The sequence below is a fragment of the Balaenoptera acutorostrata genome, chromosome 3 (assembly GCF_949987535.1).
Source record: "Balaenoptera acutorostrata chromosome 3, mBalAcu1.1, whole genome shotgun sequence".
Classification (NCBI taxonomy): Eukaryota; Metazoa; Chordata; class Mammalia; order Artiodactyla; family Balaenopteridae; genus Balaenoptera; species Balaenoptera acutorostrata.
Genome location: NC_080066.1, coordinates 154,031,795 through 154,051,674, shown reverse-complemented (window position 1 = coordinate 154,051,674; position 19,880 = coordinate 154,031,795). Strand labels below are relative to the sequence as shown.

At 39.1% G+C, this 19,880-nt stretch overlaps 1 protein-coding gene across 12 annotated transcripts in view; it reads right to left on the bottom strand.

The window, feature by feature from the left end:
* TTLL5 (tubulin tyrosine ligase like 5) overlaps positions 1–19,880 on the bottom strand; it is a 325,193-nt gene that overhangs the window by 291,777 nt on the left and 13,536 nt on the right. For all 12 annotated transcript variants that reach the window (XM_057543387.1, XM_057543385.1, XM_057543396.1 and 9 more), the window contains exons 4-6: positions 12,623–12,705; positions 10,795–10,901; positions 979–1,109 (exon numbers count right to left, since the gene is read on the bottom strand). In XM_057543387.1, the coding sequence (XP_057399370.1) occupies positions 979–1,109; positions 10,795–10,901; positions 12,623–12,705 (321 nt within the window). The remainder of the gene's footprint in view (positions 1–978; positions 1,110–10,794; positions 10,902–12,622; positions 12,706–19,880) is intronic.

Here is a 19,880-nt window from a genome sequence, read left to right as displayed (position 1 = left end):
GGATCCTAATCCCACCATTTGCAGCCACATAACTTACAGAAAGTTACTTAACCTCTCTGTACCTTAGTCTCCTCACCTGTAAAACTGGGAACAATAACAGTACCTACCTCAGAATAGAGGCACCACTTAGAAGAGGGCCTAACAGAAGGGAAATGTTCATTAAGTAAGTGTTAGCTATTATTATTTTTCCTATTTAGACTCTCACAAAAGACCTGCCTCACACCTTCTCTGTATTCGTGCCTCTTCTGTGCTCTAAGCCTACTGAGGCAGGCATTGCCCGCCATGGGGGGAGAGTCCAAAATAGCCTATCTCCTCTGCTTGGACCTGGGGAGGTAAGTTCACTTCAAGACAAAAGAAGCAATGAGACTTGGATGCAGGACATCATTCCCAGCTAGCTTTACCACCAATACAGCAGACGTTCACATGCCTATTTCACTCCCATGAATATTTTTCAATTAGTCTGTACTCCAAGGAGAGAGAGTGTCACTAACTGGTACCTCTAAACCCTAACACCAAAAGATGAGTGATACATGTACCCCAAAGAACATAAGTCACACAAGTCCAAAAATCGAGAGGACAGGGATATTCCTTAAACGACAAGAGGAAGAGAGATACCAAAAAGGATGCATATGTAGTTCATATACAGAAGTATATCCATCCTTACATGGGCGCTAACTCTTGTCAATGAAAAAGAGACTTTTTGTAATAAACAGGAGCACATTTATACAATACCAATGCGTCCTTACATAAATGTCCTTACTAAGAATAAACACACACATACACGCTCAGAATAAAACAGTTTTAAAGTTATCCCTGCAATTGTTTCACTAAAGAAACAATTTTTTAAGGATCTGAAAAGCCCGGATTGGTTCCTGACCTGAGGCAGCCCTTGGAGTAAATCTGCCCCAAGTTCAGCTGCTGCGGATGGGGGATAGGGGATGGGGGGTGAGAATGGAGCATCAGCAGTCAAGCACTTACTACAGAATTCCGCATACTCAGCTGGCAGCAGGAAGGTCTGAGGGAGGATGTGAAAAGCCTTGAATCCGTGCGTATGCTGCATTCGAATGATGTTTTTGTACAGTCGGTCCTTCCGGGTTAGTTCATACGACCTAAATTTCATAAAAGCATTTCCATTTCAGTACGCTATGACTCAGAGGTTATCCCGTGTCATCACATACTAAAGAGTTCACAGTTCATGAGCAGTTACTGACGATAGTATTATATCCCAAATCTATCACTTTGTCAAGGAAATGATCACCTTAAAACTAGGGCAATAAACGCTACCTATCAGGGAGTGTAATCTGGCAAACTACAAAAAGGCACTTCAGTTGGCCTCGACTGGATTCATGAGTCTATGGTTTGTTGCACTATTTAAAAACCATCTAAGAATCTTTGCTCTAACCATTAAAAATACATTCTATCTGTTCCTCAGTACAAGATTTTCACTTTGATTTCTTAAAATCAAAGGTTGCTTTGCCAAATCTAGGTATCACCAATACTTCTTTCTTACCCACTGTCCTCTTCAGATCTAGAGCAGAGGTCCTCAAATTTTAGTGTACGTAAGAATCACCTAGAGTTTCTTTAAAAACAAATGTTCCAGGGTCACATCTCTCAAAATTCTGGGATGAAGTCTAGGGTTCTACATTTTAAACATGGGCCCCAGGTGATTTTGGTACAGATGGTCCAGAGACCACAATGTAACAGTGATTTAGTCTAGATCAGTAATTTCCAAACTTGACTGAGATACAGATCACCTCATTGCTTTTAAAATATATAACTTTCTAGGTATACATTTACCTAGAAAGATTAAGCACCTAGAAGGTGCTTTTTAAATATACACCTTCCCTTGAGATGGTGATTCCTTGAATCTGCAGTAAGACCTAGGAATGTAAAGTACCCCTAGTGATGCTTATTATTAAGGAATTAGAAACACTGATCCAGGCTGAGGGCACCTTCAAGATGGTGGAGGAGTAAGACGTGGAGATCACCTTCCTCCCCACAAATACATCAAAAACACATCTACGTGTGGAACTCCTACAGAACACCTACTGAACACTGGCAGAAGACCTCAGACTTCCCAAAAGCCATGTGGCTGACAGGGTCTCGGTGCTCCAGCCAAGTGTCAGGCCTGAGCCTCTGAGGTGGGAGAGCCAAGTTCAGGACATTGGTCCTCCAGAGACCTCCTGGCCCCACATAATATCAATCAGCAAGAGCTCTCCCAGAGATCTCCGTCTCAACGCTAAGACCCAGCTCCACTCAACGACCAGCAAGCTCCAGTGCTGGACACCCCATGCCAAACAACTAACAAGACAGGAACACAACCCCACCCATTAGCAGAGAGGCTGCCTAAAATCATAATAAGTTCACAGACACCCCAAAACACACCACTGGCTGCAGTCCTGTCCACCAGAAAGACAAGATCCAGCCTTATCCACCAGAACACAGGCAGCAGTCCCCTCCACCAGGAAGCCTACACAACCCACTGAACCAACCTTACCCACTGGGGGCAGACACCAAAAACAATGGGAACTACGAACCTGCAGCCTGCGAAAAGGAGACCACAACCACAGTAAGTTTAGCAAAACGAGAAGACAGAGAAATACACAGCAGATGAAGGAGTAAGGTAAAAACCCACCAGACCAAATAAATGAAGAGGAAATAGGCAGTCTACCTGAAAAAGAATTCAGAGTAATGACAGTAAAGATGATCCAAAATCTTGGAAATAGAATGGAGAAAATACAAGAAACATTTAACAAGGACCTAGAAGAACTAAAGAGCAAACAAACAGTGATGAACAACACAATAAATGAAATTAAAAACTCTCTAGAAGGGGCTTCCCTGGTGGTGCAGTGGTTAAGAATCCGCCTGCCAATGCAGGGGACACGGGTTCCAGCTCTGGTCCACGAAGATCCCACATGCCATGGAGTAACTAAGCCCTTAGGCCACAACTACTGAGCCTGCACTCTAGAGCCTGCGAGCCACAACTACTGAGCCTGCGTGCCACAACTACAGAAGCCCGCGCACCTAGAGCCTGTGCTCCACAACAAGAAAAGCCACCGCAATGAGAAGCCCACACACCGCGATGAAGAGTAGGCCCTGCTCACCGCAACTAGAGAAAGCCCACATGCAGCAACAAAGACCCAACGTGGCCCCCAAAAAAAAAAAAATGCTCTGGAAAGAATCAATAGCAGAATAACTGAGGCAGAAGAACGAATAAGTGACCTGGAAGATAAATAGTGGAAATAACTACCGCAGAGCAGAATAAAGAAAAGAGAATGAAAAGAACTGAGGACAGTCTCATAGACCTCTGGGACAACATTAAACGCACCAACATTCAAGTTATAGGGGTCCCAGAAGAAGAAGAGAAAAAGAAAGGGACTGAGAAAATATCTGAAGAGATTATAGTTGAAAACTTCCCTAATATGGGAAAGGAAATAGTCAATCAAGTCCAGGAACTGCAGAGTCCCATATAAGATAAATTCAAGGAGAAACACACGAAGACACATATTAACCAAACTATCAAAAATCAAATAGAAAAGAAGTAATATTAAAAACAGCAAGGGAAAAGCAACAAATAACATACAAGGGAATCCGCATAATGTTAACAGCTGATCTTTCAGCAGAAGCTCTGCAAGCCAGAAAGGTGTGACAGGACATATTAAAAGTGATGAAAGGGAAAAACCTACAACCAAGATTATTCTACCCTGCAAGGATCTCATTCAGATTTGACAGAGAAATTAAAACCTTTACAGACAAGCAAAAGCTAAGAAAATTCAGCACCACCAAACCAGCTTTACGACAAACGCTAAAGGAACTTCTCTAAGTGGGAAACACAAGAGAAGGAAAAGACCTACAAAAACAAACCCAAAACAATTAAGAAAATGGTAATAGGAACATAGATATCGACAATTACCTTAAATGTAAATGGATTAAATGCTCCAATCAAAAGACACAGGCTCGCTGAACAGATACAAAAACACGACCCATATATATGCTGTCTACAAAAGACCCACTTCAGACCTAGGGACACATACAGACTGAAAGTGAGGGGATGGAAAAAGATATTCCATGCAAATTGAAATCAAAAGAAAGCTGGAGTAGCAATTCTCATATCAGACAAAATAGACTTTAAAATAAAGACTATTACAAGAGACAAAGGACACTACATAATGATCAAGGAATCAATCCAAGAAGAAGATATAACAATTATAAATATTTATGCACCCAACATACTTCAATACATAAGGTAAATGCTAACAGCCATAAAAGGGGAAATCGACAGTAACACAATAATAGTAGGACACTTGAACACACCAATTTCACCAATGGACAGATCATCCAAAACGAAAATAAATGAGGGGAAACAAGCTTTAAATGATACATTAAACAAGATGGACTTAATTGATATTTATAGGATATTCCATCCCAAAACAACGGAATACACTATCTTCTCAAGTGCTCATGGAACATTCTCCAGGATAGATCATATCTTGGGTAACAAATCAAGCCTTGGTAAATTTAAGAAAATTGAAATCGTATCAAGTACCTTTTCCGACCACAACGCTATGAGACTAGATATCAATTACAGGAAAAAATCTGTAAAAAATACAAACACATGGAGGCTAAACAATACCTACTAAATAACCAAGAGATCACTGAAGAAATCAAAGAGGAAATCAAAAAATACCTAGAAACAAATGACAATGAAAACATGACCACCCAAAACCTATGGGATGCAGCAAACAGCAGTTCTAAGAGGGAAGTTTATAGCAATACAATCCTACCTCAGGAACCAAGAAAAATCTCAAATAAACAACTAACCTTACACCTAAAGCAATTAGAGAAAGAAGAACAAAAAACCCCCAAAGTTAGCAGAAGGAAAGAAATCATAAAGATCAGATCAGAAATAAATGAAAAAGAAATGAAGGAAACAATAGCAAATATCAATAAAACTAAAAGCTGGTTCTTTCAGAAGATAAACAAAATTGATAAACCGTTACCCAGACTCATCAAGAAAAAAAGGGAGAAGACTCAAATCAACAGAATTAGAAGTGAAAAAGGAGAAGTAACAACTGACACTGCAGAAATACAAAGGATCATGAGAGATTACTACAAGCAACTTTATGCCAATAAAATAGACAACCGGGAAGAAATGGACAAATTCTTAGAAAAGCACAACCTTCCAAGACTGAACTGGAAGAAATAGAAAATATAAACAGATCAATCACAAGCACTGAAATTGAAACTGTGATTAAAAATCTTCCAACAAACAAAAGCTCAGGACCAGATGGCTTCACAGGCAAATTCTATCAAACATTTAGAGAAGAGCTAACACCTATCCTTCTCAAACTCTTCCAAAATATAGCAGAGGGAGGAACACTCCCAAACTCATTCTACGAAGCCACCATCACTCTGATACCAAAACCAGACAAAGATGTCACAAAAAAAGAAAACTACAGGCCAATATCATTGATGAACATCGATGCAAAAATTCTCAACAAAATACTAGCAAACAGAATCCAACAGCACATTAAAAGGATTATACACCACGATCAAGTGGGGTTTATCCCAGGAATGCAAGGATTCTTCAATATAGGCAAATCAATCAATGTGATAAACCGTATTAACAAATTGAAGGAGAAAAACCATATGATCATCTCAACAGATGCAGAAAAAGCTTTTGACAAACTTCAACACCCATTTATGATAAAAATCCTCCAGAAAGTGGGCATAGAGGGAACTTACGTCAACATAATAAAGGCCATATATGACAAACCCACAGCCAACATCGTTCTCAATGGTGAAAAACTGAAACCATTTTCACTAAGATCAGGAACAAGACAAGGTTGCCCACTCTCACCACTATTGATCAACATAGTTTATGAAGTTTAAGCCACAGCAATCAGAGAAGAAAAAGAAATAAAAGGAATCCAAATCGGAAAAGAAGAAGTAAAACTGTCACTGTTTGCAGATGACATGGTACTATACATAGAGAATCCTAAAGATGCTACCAGAAAACTACTAGAGCTAATCAATGAATTTGGTAAAGTAGCAGGATACAAAATTAATGCACAAATATCTCTTGCATTCCTATACACTAATGATGAAAAACCTAAAAGAGAAATTAAGGAAACACTCTCATTTACCACTGCAACAAGAAGAATAAAATACCTAGGAATAAACCTAGTAAAGAGATAAAAGACCTGTATGCAGAAAACTATAAGACACTGATGAAAGAAATTAAAGATGATACAAACAGATGGAGAGATATACTCTGTTCTTGGATTGGAAGAATCAGTATTGTGAAAATGACTATACTACCCAAAGCAATCTACAGATTCAATGCAATCCCTATCATATTACCAATGGCATTTTTTACAGAACTAGAACAAAAAATCTTAAAATTTGTCTGGAGACACAAAAGACCCCGAATAGTCAAAGCACTCTTGAGGGAAAAAAGCGGATCTGGAGGAATCAGACTCCCTGACTTCAGACTATACTACAAAGCTACAGTAATCAAGACAATATGCTACCGGCACAAAAACAGAAATATAGATCAATGGAACAAGATAGAAAGCCCAGAGATAAACCCATGCACATATGGTCAACTAATCTATGACAAAGGAGGCAAGGATATACAATGGAGAAAAGACAGTCTCTTCAATAAGTGGTGCTGGGAAAACTGGACAGCTACATGTAAAAGAATGAAATTAGAACACGCCCTAACACCATACACAAAAATAAACTCAAAATGGATTAGAGACGTAAATGTAAGACCGGACACTATAAAACTCTTAGAGGAAAACATAGGGAGAACACTCTTTGACATAAATCACAAGATATTTTTTTGATCCACCTCCTAGAGTAATGGAAATAAAAACAAAAATAAACAAATGGGACCTAATGAAACTTAAAAGCTTTTGCACAGCAAAGGAAACCATAAACAAGACAAAAAGACAACCCTCAGAATGGGAGAAAATATTTGCAAACGAATCAACGGACAAAGGATTAATCTCCAAAATATATAAACAGCTCATGCAGCTCAATATTAAACAAACAAACAAACCAATCAAAAAATGGGCAGAAGACCTAAATAGACATTTCTCCAAAGAAGACATACAGATGGCCAAGAAGCACATGAAAAGCTGCTCAACGTCACTAATTATTAGAGAAATGCAAATCAAAACTACAATGAGGTATCACCTCACACCAGTTAGAATGGGCATCATCAGAAAAATCTACAAACAACAAATGCTGGAGAGGATGTGGAGAAAAGGGAACCCTCTTGCACTATTAGTGGGAATGTAAATTGATACAGCCACTATGGAGAACAGTATGGAGGGTCCTTAAAAAACTAAAAATAGAATTACCAGATGACCCAGCAATCCCACTACTGGGCATACACCCAGAGAAAACCATAATTCAAAAGGACACATGCACCCCAATGTTCAATGCAGCACTATTTACAATAGCCAGGTCATGGAAGCAACCTAAATGCCCATCGACAGACGAATGGATAAAGATGATGTGGTACATATATACAACGGAATATTACTCAGCCATAAAAAGGAACGAAATTGGGTCATTTGTAGAGACGTGGATGGATCTAATGAGACTGTCATACAGAGTGAAGTAAGTCAGAAAGAGAAAAACAAATATCGTATATTAACACATATATGTAGAACCTAGAAAAATGGTACAGATGAACTGGTTTACAGGACAGAAACTGAGACACAGATGTAGAGAACAAACGTATGGTCACCAAGGGGGGAAAGCGGTGGAGGCGGGGGTGGTGGTGTGATGAATTGGGAGATTGGGATTGACATGTATACACTGATGTGTATAAAATGGATGACTAATAAGAACCTGCTGTATAAAAAGATAAATAAAATAAAATTCAAAATTTAAAAAAAAAGAAAAGAAAGATTTAAAAATTTTTTAAAAAAATAAATAAATAAAATAAACTCTTGAATGCAACGGTATGTCAAAATCAAAAAAAAAAAAAAAAAAAGGAAACACTGAACCAGAGGATAAGAGAAACAACAAATTCTCCTACAGTTACCCAATATTAGTGGTCTCCAAACATTTTTGCTTGGTACTCCCGATACAAATTTTGGGAAACTATGTATCCTCTTAGTTGGCATCTAAGATTTTTCATCATAAATTTAAAATGTTCCAAAGGATCCAATGAATGGCAAATATAATTTTAAAATAAAACTATAACAGTATCCTTTTGAGTATATTCAAGGGAACCTAAATAACATCAGGATTCACTAGCCACTGTACATTTTAAAAGTACTATAAAAGAAAAGGCTCTTTTTGTCGGTAAATTTTTCACTTTTTACAATACTATACTTTTTACTGAAAGTAACGTATAAACAGGAAAGTACACAAATCACAACTGCAAAGCATGATGAATTTTGGTCACCTGTGTGAACACCACTGAGCATAGAACATTCCCAGCACCCCAGAAGCCTCGCTTACTCCCACCCAGACATCCCCCAATTCACTTTTGCTTTTACTCCTTCCATTCCATTTCCCCCAAAGAACAGCTTAGCCTAACAGAACATATTTAATGCTTGTAAGTCTTTTATATTATATTATACCTTCTCTACAATGAAAATATGTATACAAATTACGTTTAATATTTTTTAATTTCCTGTGATCATAAGGCTGTACTTGTTATACATATATTGACCTATCATTGTAAGAACATAGTACACAATTCATCAAAACACTGTAAATATTATAAATTTTTATTAAAATGTACATTATACTAACATCAATTTCTCCATTTTGATAACTATACTATGGTTATAACTGATTTAACATTAGGAAAACTGGGTAAAGGGCACATAGGAACTCTATATTATTTTTGCAACTTTTCTAAAAGTCTAAAATTATTTAAAATAAAAAATCACATAAAAAGAGTACACAATAATATTGGAAACATTTCAAGTGTTTGCATTCCTCTTGCATGTGAGTTAGAAGTCTTTGGATTGAAAAAGACTTCTAACTTCTGGTGCTATGTATTTTCTTAGAAAATACATAGCACCAGAAGCCACAAAGTATACTGCATTTAGGTAATGGATTATTAATATTCCCAAACATACATGTATAACACATTCAAAGAGAAGTGAAGAAAATATACGTTAGAATTTATTAATACTGACTGAGTCCAAATTGAGGTGGAATTCCTATACACCTACAGGAATAGTTCAAAAACTATTGAAATAAATAATATACTACTAACAGGAATTAGGAATGCGGTCTCTACTGTGAGCTATTTTAAGACTGTTTAAATACCTATTTAAAATAGTTGCATCTGATTCACTTCAAGCACCCAGTCACACATTTAGAAAACCAAATCCACATCTTCCAGGCAGTAAGGAAGAAAATAAAGTTTAAATTATTTTCTGCCCATGAAGCTCAGACATAAAATAAAACTGGAACTTGTTATAAAGATACAAAATATACATTTATCTAAGATTATGAAGAAACTATTTGACATTAGAGACAGCATAGGCTGGGTATTTATACCCATTGACTGAGTATAAGACAGTAGAATTGAATAATCAAGAAAGAGCCTTCGTTTCTAAAAAATGAGGAGACAAGTATATGAAGTGACTGAAAACAAAACTTGTTAGCATGAGTGAGTACCTGGGGCATAAGTCCTGGAAATAAAATATAACTCAACCACTGAGCAAATAAGAAAATTCCTATTAGATTTGCATCTCTTCATTAGACAGATGAGATTAGCTGCCCTCTTCTCCAATAGGTCATGTATCTCTCCATAGTTGAAAATTACTCACTGCTAGAATAATGCAGGGTTTCAGCATCAATTCTATTCCTATTTTCTCTTTCATAGATGTAAACACTGAGAAACCTTGTTCACAAATATAATAGCTAACACTTATATAGTGTTTACTATGTGGAAGGCATGTGATGTTCTAAGCACTTATTAAATCCTCACGATAGTCCTACAAAGCGTGTGTCATTAGTACCTTCTTTTTACCAATGAGGAAGCTGACGCTCAGAAAGCTCACTTGCCCAAGATCAGTCAGCGGAACTGCGATCTGGGCCCAGGTTAGCTGGCTGCAGAGCCCGTGCTTCTAGCCACTAGGCAATATTGCCTCTCTAGGCTGACGTTAACCAATGAGACTGGCAGAAGTTTAATACAGCAATATCATTCAATTCTTTGAACTCTTTTCTAATTATATGTCAAAAGTCACAAGATGACCTATCTTTAAATTTTATATTTAATGATCTATCAGCTGACAACTTGATTATGTCCTTCTTCAATTCTGTTAAAAGCAAAGAAATGGAAATCATTATCACGCAAAAAGATTTGTTATGCTATTACCTGAATTAAACACCAATATTTTTGTTCCTTTCTTTGCAACCCTTGAAATTTTTACACCCCAGGACAATGCACCATATTAAGATTCTAGGTGGGCCGTTCTTTTATAAAGGGAAAAAACAGTAACTATGAAAAAGAAGGTGAGAAGGGAGAACCTATCCACATGAGGGGCTCACAAGCAGCTCAATTTTAGGAAAGAGAATCTATGGGATTTGCAATCCAGAAGTAGTGTATTTTAAAACCATCCATCCTACAGACTCCTTGCAAAGTCTTCAGGTATGTCCAGGGATGTGAACACCTCAGTTTCATTTGCAGACTGCTGCCCTATATCACAGACTTCTTTTTTTTTTTAAAGGATGTTAATTATCTCTGCTGGCTACATGCCTCAATGTCAGGTACCTTTAAATGGAGCAAAGTAGCTACAAGAGCATTACCTGGGAAAGTGATTAACCTTTTGTGCTTCAGAGAGGGTGCGAAGTAAAAAGGGCTTCAGGTGGGATCCTGTCCACATTAGGTTATAGTCAGTGCTGCTTGGGTGAACCTAAGGGCAGATAAAAAGACAAGATAAGAAACACCAGAGGGACTTCCCTGGTGGCGCCGTGGTTAAGAATCTGCCTGCCAATGCAGGGGACACGGGTCCGAGCCCTGGTCCGGGAAGATCCCACATGCCGCGGTGCACCTAAGCCCGTGTGCCACAACTACTGAGCCTGCGCTCTAGAGCTCGTGAGCCACAACTACTGAGCCCACGTGCCACAACTACTGAAGCCCGTGCACCTAGAGCCCATGCTCCACAACAAGAGAAGCCACTGCAATGAGAAGACCACGCACCACAATGAAGAGTAGCCACCACTTGCCGCAACTAGACAAAGCCCGCGCGCAGCAACGAAGACCCAACGCAGCCAAAAATAAATAAATAAATTTATTAAAAAAAAAAAAAAAAAAAGAAAGAAACACCAGAGACAGTCCCTGGAAGAGTGATGGAAGTAAAAAGTCATAGAGATTTTTCATCCACAGAGCACTCACAGGGGCGGGCCAGTTAGGATGTGAGCCTAGTAAGACAAAAGCTGAGGGTACAGAACAGAGGGATAAGCAAGTTTAAAGAATGAGAGAGTTAGACAAGTACCACATGCAAAAAGTAGAATTAATCCTTTTATAGAAGTCCATGATATCTCTAAATATTCTTGCATATCGAAGTGAGAGATGAGGACCCAACCCCAAAACTCCCTTCTCAGACTGTCCTTATATCCTTGCAGATGCTGGGTATAAAGTGATGATCAGATCTAAAACCTTATAGTAGCAAACCAACTTAGAATTCATTCATTCATTCATTAGAATCCATTTGTCCATTCATTCAACAATTATGTACTCTCTGCCTCTGATGTGACAGGTACCATGTTAAGCCCTGGAAATAAAACAGCAACAAAGACAGTATATAAACTGGTATCAGAACTTCCTCAAAATGTCTACTTCATACCTCAACCTAGGATAAGAAGCGAGCAACCAGACTTTTATCAACTGTCTCAAAATATCCACAGTGGAAGCCCATCCAGCATATTTGCCTTTGCCTTTTGATGTCAAATCCCCATTTTCCCAATTTTCTTTGGGAATAACATACTCCTTGGTTTTAAAGGACCTGGCAATCACCTGCTCCTCCCTTCCCCCAAGGAGTGGACCCTTGACCCAAGCTAGGCCAATCATTCTATCTCCAGAATATGCTTCTTGAGCAGAGAAAGGCACAAGGACAATGAATGCAGTCGATTCATTCCACAGCAGTAAAGGTGGTCTTGAAGACTTCTGTTGCCAGATCCCTGGAGCTATTGCATTCTCTCTTCTTCCAAAGGTCTGCTTTTTCAGCTTTTCCTCTGGTTCTGCTAGCCGTTCTATGTACATCTTTACTATAAATCCCTTTTGGTTTATGTTGGGCAGAGTCTGTTTCTGTTGCTTGCAATCAAAGAGGTTTAATTGGGTATTAGACAATTCCTTATGGGAAACTCTGTCTCTAGCCCATGCCTAAAAACACAGCAAGGAAAAAAAAAATTTCTTTCCCTAAAAAAACCCCCACAAAATCTTGTGGAAATGTTTCCCATGTATTTCAAGGAAAAATTGGTAAAGTGACTCAGAAAGTCAATGAAAGTTCTGCATCATCACTAAGGAGTGGTCCCGTGTACTTTCTAGAGCTTGCCCTGTTAGCTGACAGTCAGTTAGGTGGCTAGGATTTTCAGCTTTTGAGCAGATAAGGTAAGGTAGTAAAAATGAGCTTACTTCATGAAATCCATGGGCTGTCAGGATGCTGCGAACCAGGCGACTGTCTGTTCGTACAATCTTGTAAGACAAGTGATAACGTTCTAAAGAAAAACACAGAATCAAGTTCAGTAACCAGAAAGTTAACTATAGAGAAAGAAATAAAAGAAATAAACTGTAAGATGGTGGCTGGCTTAATTACACTCAATAACACTACACTGCTATCCTTAGGCTACTATAAGTAGGTTAAGGATTATTTTGGACCAAGGGTCCTAAACCTGAGATTCATTGGCTGTCACTAAACATGGATGGGGGCGGGCAGGGGAGGAATGACATCCTTGTTTTCACCAAATTCTAGTTCCAATTTAACATTACCTTCAATTAGGAATGTAGGCAACAAAGGAGAATAGTATTAGCAATGCCTGTGACCCTGCCAACAACAGATGTCAGGTATTCTAACACTCTTTTACAGTTGTTACAGTTATCTCAAAAAATCACTTATTCTCAGGAGTTCTCTGGTGGCCTAGTGGTTAGGACTCCAGGCTTTCACTGCCGTGGCGCAGGTTCAATTCTTGGTCGGGGACTGAGATACTGAAAGCTGCGCAGCGCGGCCAAAAAAAAATCACTTACTCCCACAGTATTTAAAAATTATGGCAGTGAACAGACCTACCACTAGATCATGTTATTTAATGTACTAATAAAAGGCATACATATCACAAATTTGGTTTTTAAAAATATTTTGAGAACTACACTTCAATACAATTTATTTTCTTTGTAGTCTTACGTATTTTTAAAATACACTTAAAAAACATTATTCTGAGAAGAGACCCATAAGCTTCCCCATACTGCCAACGCCACCCACTGCACCAAAAAGGCTAAGAACGCCGTTCTAAATAGCCCTCATGTGCAACAATGTTGGTTACCAGCATATCTTAGACCAGAGGTTATAAACTGCTGACACGAGGGCCAAAACCAATCTGCAGACATGGTTTGTTCGTTCCTCCTTGTGCTTTAAAAATAAAATTGAGTTAATTGTTAACCTTTTAAAATTGGAGGAATTCATATAAAAATCTAGATTTCTGGACTTCTCTTGAAAACCCTGGCAATCCTGGGCTCTCTCTCTGGCAAGGCAAGAGTCAACCAGAGAAGTGCAAGTGCTCCCTGCAGGACAGGCCTGCGCTGTCCAGTTCAGCACCGTCCCCACCTGACCTGCTTCACTCATTCTTATCTCCTGCCAGGCCCCTGAGAGCATTCTGTGCTTGTGACCCCTGTCTAAGAGGAATGTCTGTAATCATGTGAGGTTTCTACATAGCCCCAAAGACTAAAGTTTTCTCTGGCGCATTACATTCAATCTCTTTCTATGCGTCACTATAAACTGTTAGCTAAGAATTCTACAGAACGATTTTTTTAAAGGACTGCATACTGAACCATTTCTGAGTGAGTATAATACAGAAACTTATGGACAGGCTCCGGAACAAAATTCAGCCTCTACAGTCAAAGATAAGCATTTCGTTTTATAACTTTAGGTGAAAATATTCGTAAATCCCTGCTGCTACTTGCCCAGCCCTGGCAGGAACACCATGCCAAGCAGACACAGGAGGACTGGAATGATAAGGCCAGACACTCCATACTTCTCATTCTTGCGGCAAACTCTGAAGCCCAGTTACAAGGTTTTCCCAATGGTCAATCACTATTATGTTGTCTTTGCAATATTTTTATAAGAAAAACAGTGCAGAGTTTAATGTAAGAAGCAGCACAGTGCACTGCTCAAGAGTTTGTGTTCTAAGGTTTCCTAAAGCTTACCTCTATAAAAACAATCAATAGAAAGAGAAATTAGCTGAACTCTGTTTCATTCTAGCAATAAGCAATATTCAACCATGGATAAATGAACCAATTAATTTTGTAAACACTCAATTCATATTATGAAGAAATGGATTTTTTTTACTTTTATGTTTATTATTTATAAAAATTTTAATTTATTCTTATTCTTTTGCTCAACTGTATATTCATTAAGATTGTAAAATAGCTCAATCCAGGACACATTCAATCTTTGGAGATATATGAACATAATACATTTAAAAAGATATAAAAAAAGGAGTTTGTGTTCTGATTCCAAGTTGAGGAAGGAAAGTACAAGATAGGTGTGGAATATCTTGCTATGCCAAAAAAGAGGACAGTCACAAGGATTGAGAACATGTCACAAGGATCTTGAAGGGGCTCCCCAAGGCCAAATTTGAGGAAATCGGAATATAAAAATGAATACTAACAGGAAAAGATTTTAACTCACTTATAAGAAAGAAAACAACCCATGAATCCACACTGATAAGAAAGTGAGAAGGTATACTACTGGCTTTCTAGGTCAGAAGTCCGATACAAGTGTCATCAAGGCATTGGCAGGACTGCGTTCCTTTCTATAGGCTCTGGGTAGGGCCCACTCCCTTTCTTTTTCCAGCTTCTAGAGGAAAGCTGCCCCTATTCTTCTTCTATCTTCAAAGCCAGCAATGACAGGTCTAGTCCTTCTCACACTGCATCAGTCTGACTCTTCTTCTGTCTCCTATTTTAAAGGACTCCTGTAATTACATTGGGCCCACTTGAAGAATCTCCTTATCTTAAGGGTTAGCTGATTAGCAACCTTAATTCCATCTATGACCTCAATTCCGCTTTGCTAAGTCAGGTAACATTTTCACAGGTTCTGGGGATTAGGAGGTAGACATCTTTGGGAGACTATTACTTTCCCATAGAAGGGAAAGCTCTTCTTTACAGAAAAGCCAGCTAATAAATGTAGAAGGAAAAACTGAAATAGAAAATCACCATTTTACAAAAACTACAGTAGTAAGTGATTCAGACAAAAATCAGTGAATACCAACAGTGAGAGACTACTGGAGAATAGGATATTCATACATCTCAAAATATCACCCCAGAGAATGCTTATAACAAAGAAGAAGGGTACCTTTACAATGAAGCAATCTGGTAAACACTATCTTAACCAAATGATCAAACTTGTCATCACCAGTAATGCAATATAATGACATCATATGCTTTTTAATGTGATACACTGAGGACATGACTTCATTAAATGATATTCCTACAAATTTTTTTCAACTTTTTTATCCTTTTTAACCTTTTTCAACCTTTTTTAACCCTTTTAATCTAAACATGTGGAATCAATCTGACAAGCCCAAACTTAAGGACATCTGCAAAGCAACTAGTCTGGAATCTTTAAAAATGCCAATGTTATGAAAGACCAAAAAAAAAAAAAAAATCCAGTAAATGGTTGTAGATATAAAGGAGACTAAAGAAATATGACAACTAAATGCAATCTCTGATTGGATCCTGGATTTGAAAGAAAAGAAAAAAAGATAAAGGACAAAATTGGAACAATTGAGGAAATCTGGGCAGGGATTGTATATTAGATAAGAGTGTTTTAGCAATGACAGATTTCCTGAGTGTCATCAGTGTACTGTGGTTATAGAGAGGATGCCCTTGTTCTTAGGATAAACATGTTGAATAAGGTATTTAGGTCTGAAGTATGTGAACTAATTTTCAAATGGTTCAGAGAGAGAAAGAAGGGTGAAGCAAACATGGCAAAATGTTAATAACTGGTGAAAGCAAGGAAATAGTATACATGAATTCATTGTACTATACTTATAACTTGCCAGACGGTTTTTTTATTTCTTTAAATAAAATGTTCAGAAAACCAGGTCTTTTTCATTATGATAACTGATCACTGACAGCTCCATTCTTGCACATAAAAAGCCAAAGCCTCATCAACTGCTGGGGACCAGGACTGCACCCGATTCTCTGACTGTTCTGCAGTGCTTGCCCCAGGCCACGGAGAAGATGGTTGGTCAGGTGTGTGGAAAAATAGAGAATGATTACGTGGGGACTGGGGGAGAAGGGGAATAATAAAAGAAAAAGTATGTCTCTGGAGTCAAACTGCCGGGGTTCAAATCCTGGCTCTACTACTTCCTGCCTGCTGTCTTAAATAAGTTATTTAATTTCACTATGCTCAATTTCCTCACTTATAAAATGGGGTTGATAACAAAGGTACTTATCTCACAGGGTAGTTAAAAGCACTAAATCAGTTAATACACGTAGAGCTTTTAGAATAGGAAAGCTTGCTGATATGGGAATTCCCTGGCTGTCCGGTGGTTAGGACTCAGCGCTTTCACTGCTGTGGCCTGTGTTCAATCCCGGGTTGGGAAACTAAGATCCGCAAGCTGCATGGTACAGCCCCCCGAAAAAAGAAAGCTTGCTGATACATAGAAAAAAATTTACATACAGTAAAAAAGTAAACACATAGTAAAATAGCTACTAATACATATATAAATACATAGTATAATACACAGTAAATTATACATTTTATATAGCAAGTTAAAAAATAAGAATGCTATTAATACTCTTTCTCCTACTTCTCCTAATATAGAAGTAAAATGCAGTCATCACTGTGCTCAGTGGCAGACCTGATTCTCATGGTATGTAAGCAGTGACCACCTACTTCTTTTTTTTTTTTTAATAAATTTATTGATTTATTTATTTTTGGCTGTGATGGGTCTTCCTTGCTGCGCGCAGGCTTTCTCTAGTTGAGGCGAGCGGGGGCTACTCTTTGTTGCGGTGCACGGGCTTCTCATTGCGGTGGCTTCTCTTGTTGAGGAGCACGGGCTCTAGGCGCACGGGCTTCAGTAGCTGTGGCATGCAGGCTCAGTAGTTGTGGCTCGCGGGCTCAGTACTTGTGGGTTGGGGGCTCTAGAGCGCAGGCTCAGTAGCTGTAGTGCACGGGCTTAGTTGCTCCGCGGCACGTGGGATCTTCCCGGACCAGGGCTCGAACCCATGTCCCCTGCATTGGCAGCGGCTTCTTAACCACTGGGTCACCAGGGAAGTCCCTGGCCACTTACTTCTAATCCAAACCAACCAACTATAACCCAACTCAGATACACTGAACATGTTCTAAAAGGGGAGTGCGAGAGAGGCAGGGTGGAATGATGGAAAGCAACTGTGACTGCTATAGGGATTTTACCCCGCGTTCATGCTCTGTGTCCAACGGCCCTACAACCAGTAATGCTGCTTACCAGCACATATTAGACCAGAGATTATAAAATGGTAACCCAGGAGCCAAATCCAGCCTACAGACACAGTTTGTCCATCCCTCGTGGTGTTTTCAGTATAAAGTTGAATTACTTGCTAACCTTTTAAGATTGGAAGAAGTCACATAAAAATCTAGATTTCTAGGCTTCTCCTGAAATAGCTGGTAAGCCTGGGCTCCCTCTCCCTAGCGAGGGTCAAATGGAGAACTGCAACCACAAACCGAACCTGTTCAACTGTTCCTGACAGAACCACCTTCGCCATGTTTTCTTCCATAAAAAAACAAGAGGCAGGGCACGGTCCTGCTAGCAAACTGCAAAACACCCAACATCTAAGCCTCTGAACACACACGCATCTCATCAATTCCACTATGAGACTGTAGAATTTCCTCTTCAACAACTCACATGCATCGCAGGGGACAATCTGAAGAACTAGGACCCCTGGTAAGTTCCAGGACTGACTGTAGCAGAGCAAAGACAATCAAGGAACCAATAATCTGTCAGCACAGAAGCACCTAGGAAGTGGTGAAGTGCCCTAAGGGGTTTGGTCCAAACTAGCATGGGAAACTAGAATGAAGATAAAACTAACATTCTTTTGCCTTTAGAATACAAGAATAACCCCTTCGATGGCAACACAGTGTATCTTTGCCTTACTGTCAGAAAACTGGGTCCTTACGTGCACAGTTGAATATGGCTGTCACTAGCCACATGTAACTTGAGCACTTGAAATGTGACTAGTGTGACAAAGGAATTGAATTTTTCATTTTATTTAAATTTAATAAATTCTAATTTCAATTTTAAAACTGATACTCAATTCAGTTATTGGAAAACTTGTTTGGACCAACTTGAACATAGGAATTGACTACAATTTCAACTATAAGATTTATGGGGGCTTCCCTGGTGGCGCAGTGGTTGAGAATCTGCCTGCCAATGCAGGGGACACGGGTTCGAGCCCTGGTCTGGGAAGATCCCACATGCTGCGGAGCAACTGGGCCCGTGAGCCACAACTACTGAGCCTGAGCGTCTGGAGCCTCTGCTCCGCAACAAGAGAGGCCGCGATAGTGACAGGCCCGCGCACCGCGATGAAGAGTGGCCCCCACTTGCCGCAACTGGAGAAAGCCCTCACACAGAAACTAAGACCCAACACAGCCAAAAATAAACATAATAAATAAATAATAAATAAAAATTAAAAAAAAAAAAAAAAAAGATTTATGAAATCCAAATACAGACCAAATGCTTCCAATGAAAATTTTGCACCATATGGAGATGTACTAAAAGTGTACAATACACACTGGATGTAAAATATCTTCATGATTTTTTTATGCTGAGTAAAAGTGGAAATGATAATTTGGATTAAATAAAATATATTATTAAAATTAATTTCACCTATTTCTGCTTACTTTTTTTGATAAGGCTACTGAAAAATTACATATACAGCTTACATCATATTTCTGTTGGACAGTGCTAGTCTATACAAATCCAAATTTATGAAACAGACACATTCAGAGGCAAAATACAGAATACTTCATTCTAGGAAAAGATTAAATTGAAAATATCTGTTGCCCCTAAAATGCAATCCCAGGACTTCCCTGGTGGCGCACTGGTTAAGACTCTGTGCTCCCAATGCAGGGGCCCCGGGTTCAATCCCTGGTCAGGAAACCAGATCCCACATGCTGCAACTAAGAGTTCGCATGCCACAACTAAGGAGCCCACGCACCACAACTAAGGAGACAGCAAGCCGCAACTAAGGAGGCTGCCTGCTGCAACTAAGATCCAGCACAACCAAATAAATAAATACATACATACTTTATTTATTTATTTTTTTTAAATTTATTTTATTTTATTTATTTATTTATTTTTGGCTGTGTTGGGTCTTCGTTTCTGTGCGAGGGCTTCCTCTAGTTGTGGCAAGCGGGGGCCACTCTTCATCGCGGTGCGCAGGCCTCTCATTATCGCGGCCTCTCTTGTTGCGGAGAACAGGCTCCAGACGCGCAGGCTCAGTAGTTGTGGCTCACGGGCCTAGTTGCTCCGCGGCATGTGGGATCTTCCCAGACCAGGACTTGAACCCGTGTCCCCTGCATTGGCAGGCAGACTCTCAACCACTGCGCCACCAGGGAAGCCCTACATACATACTTTAAAATAAATAAATAAAATAAAATAAAATGCAATCCCATTTCCATGTTCAAAGTATACACAAT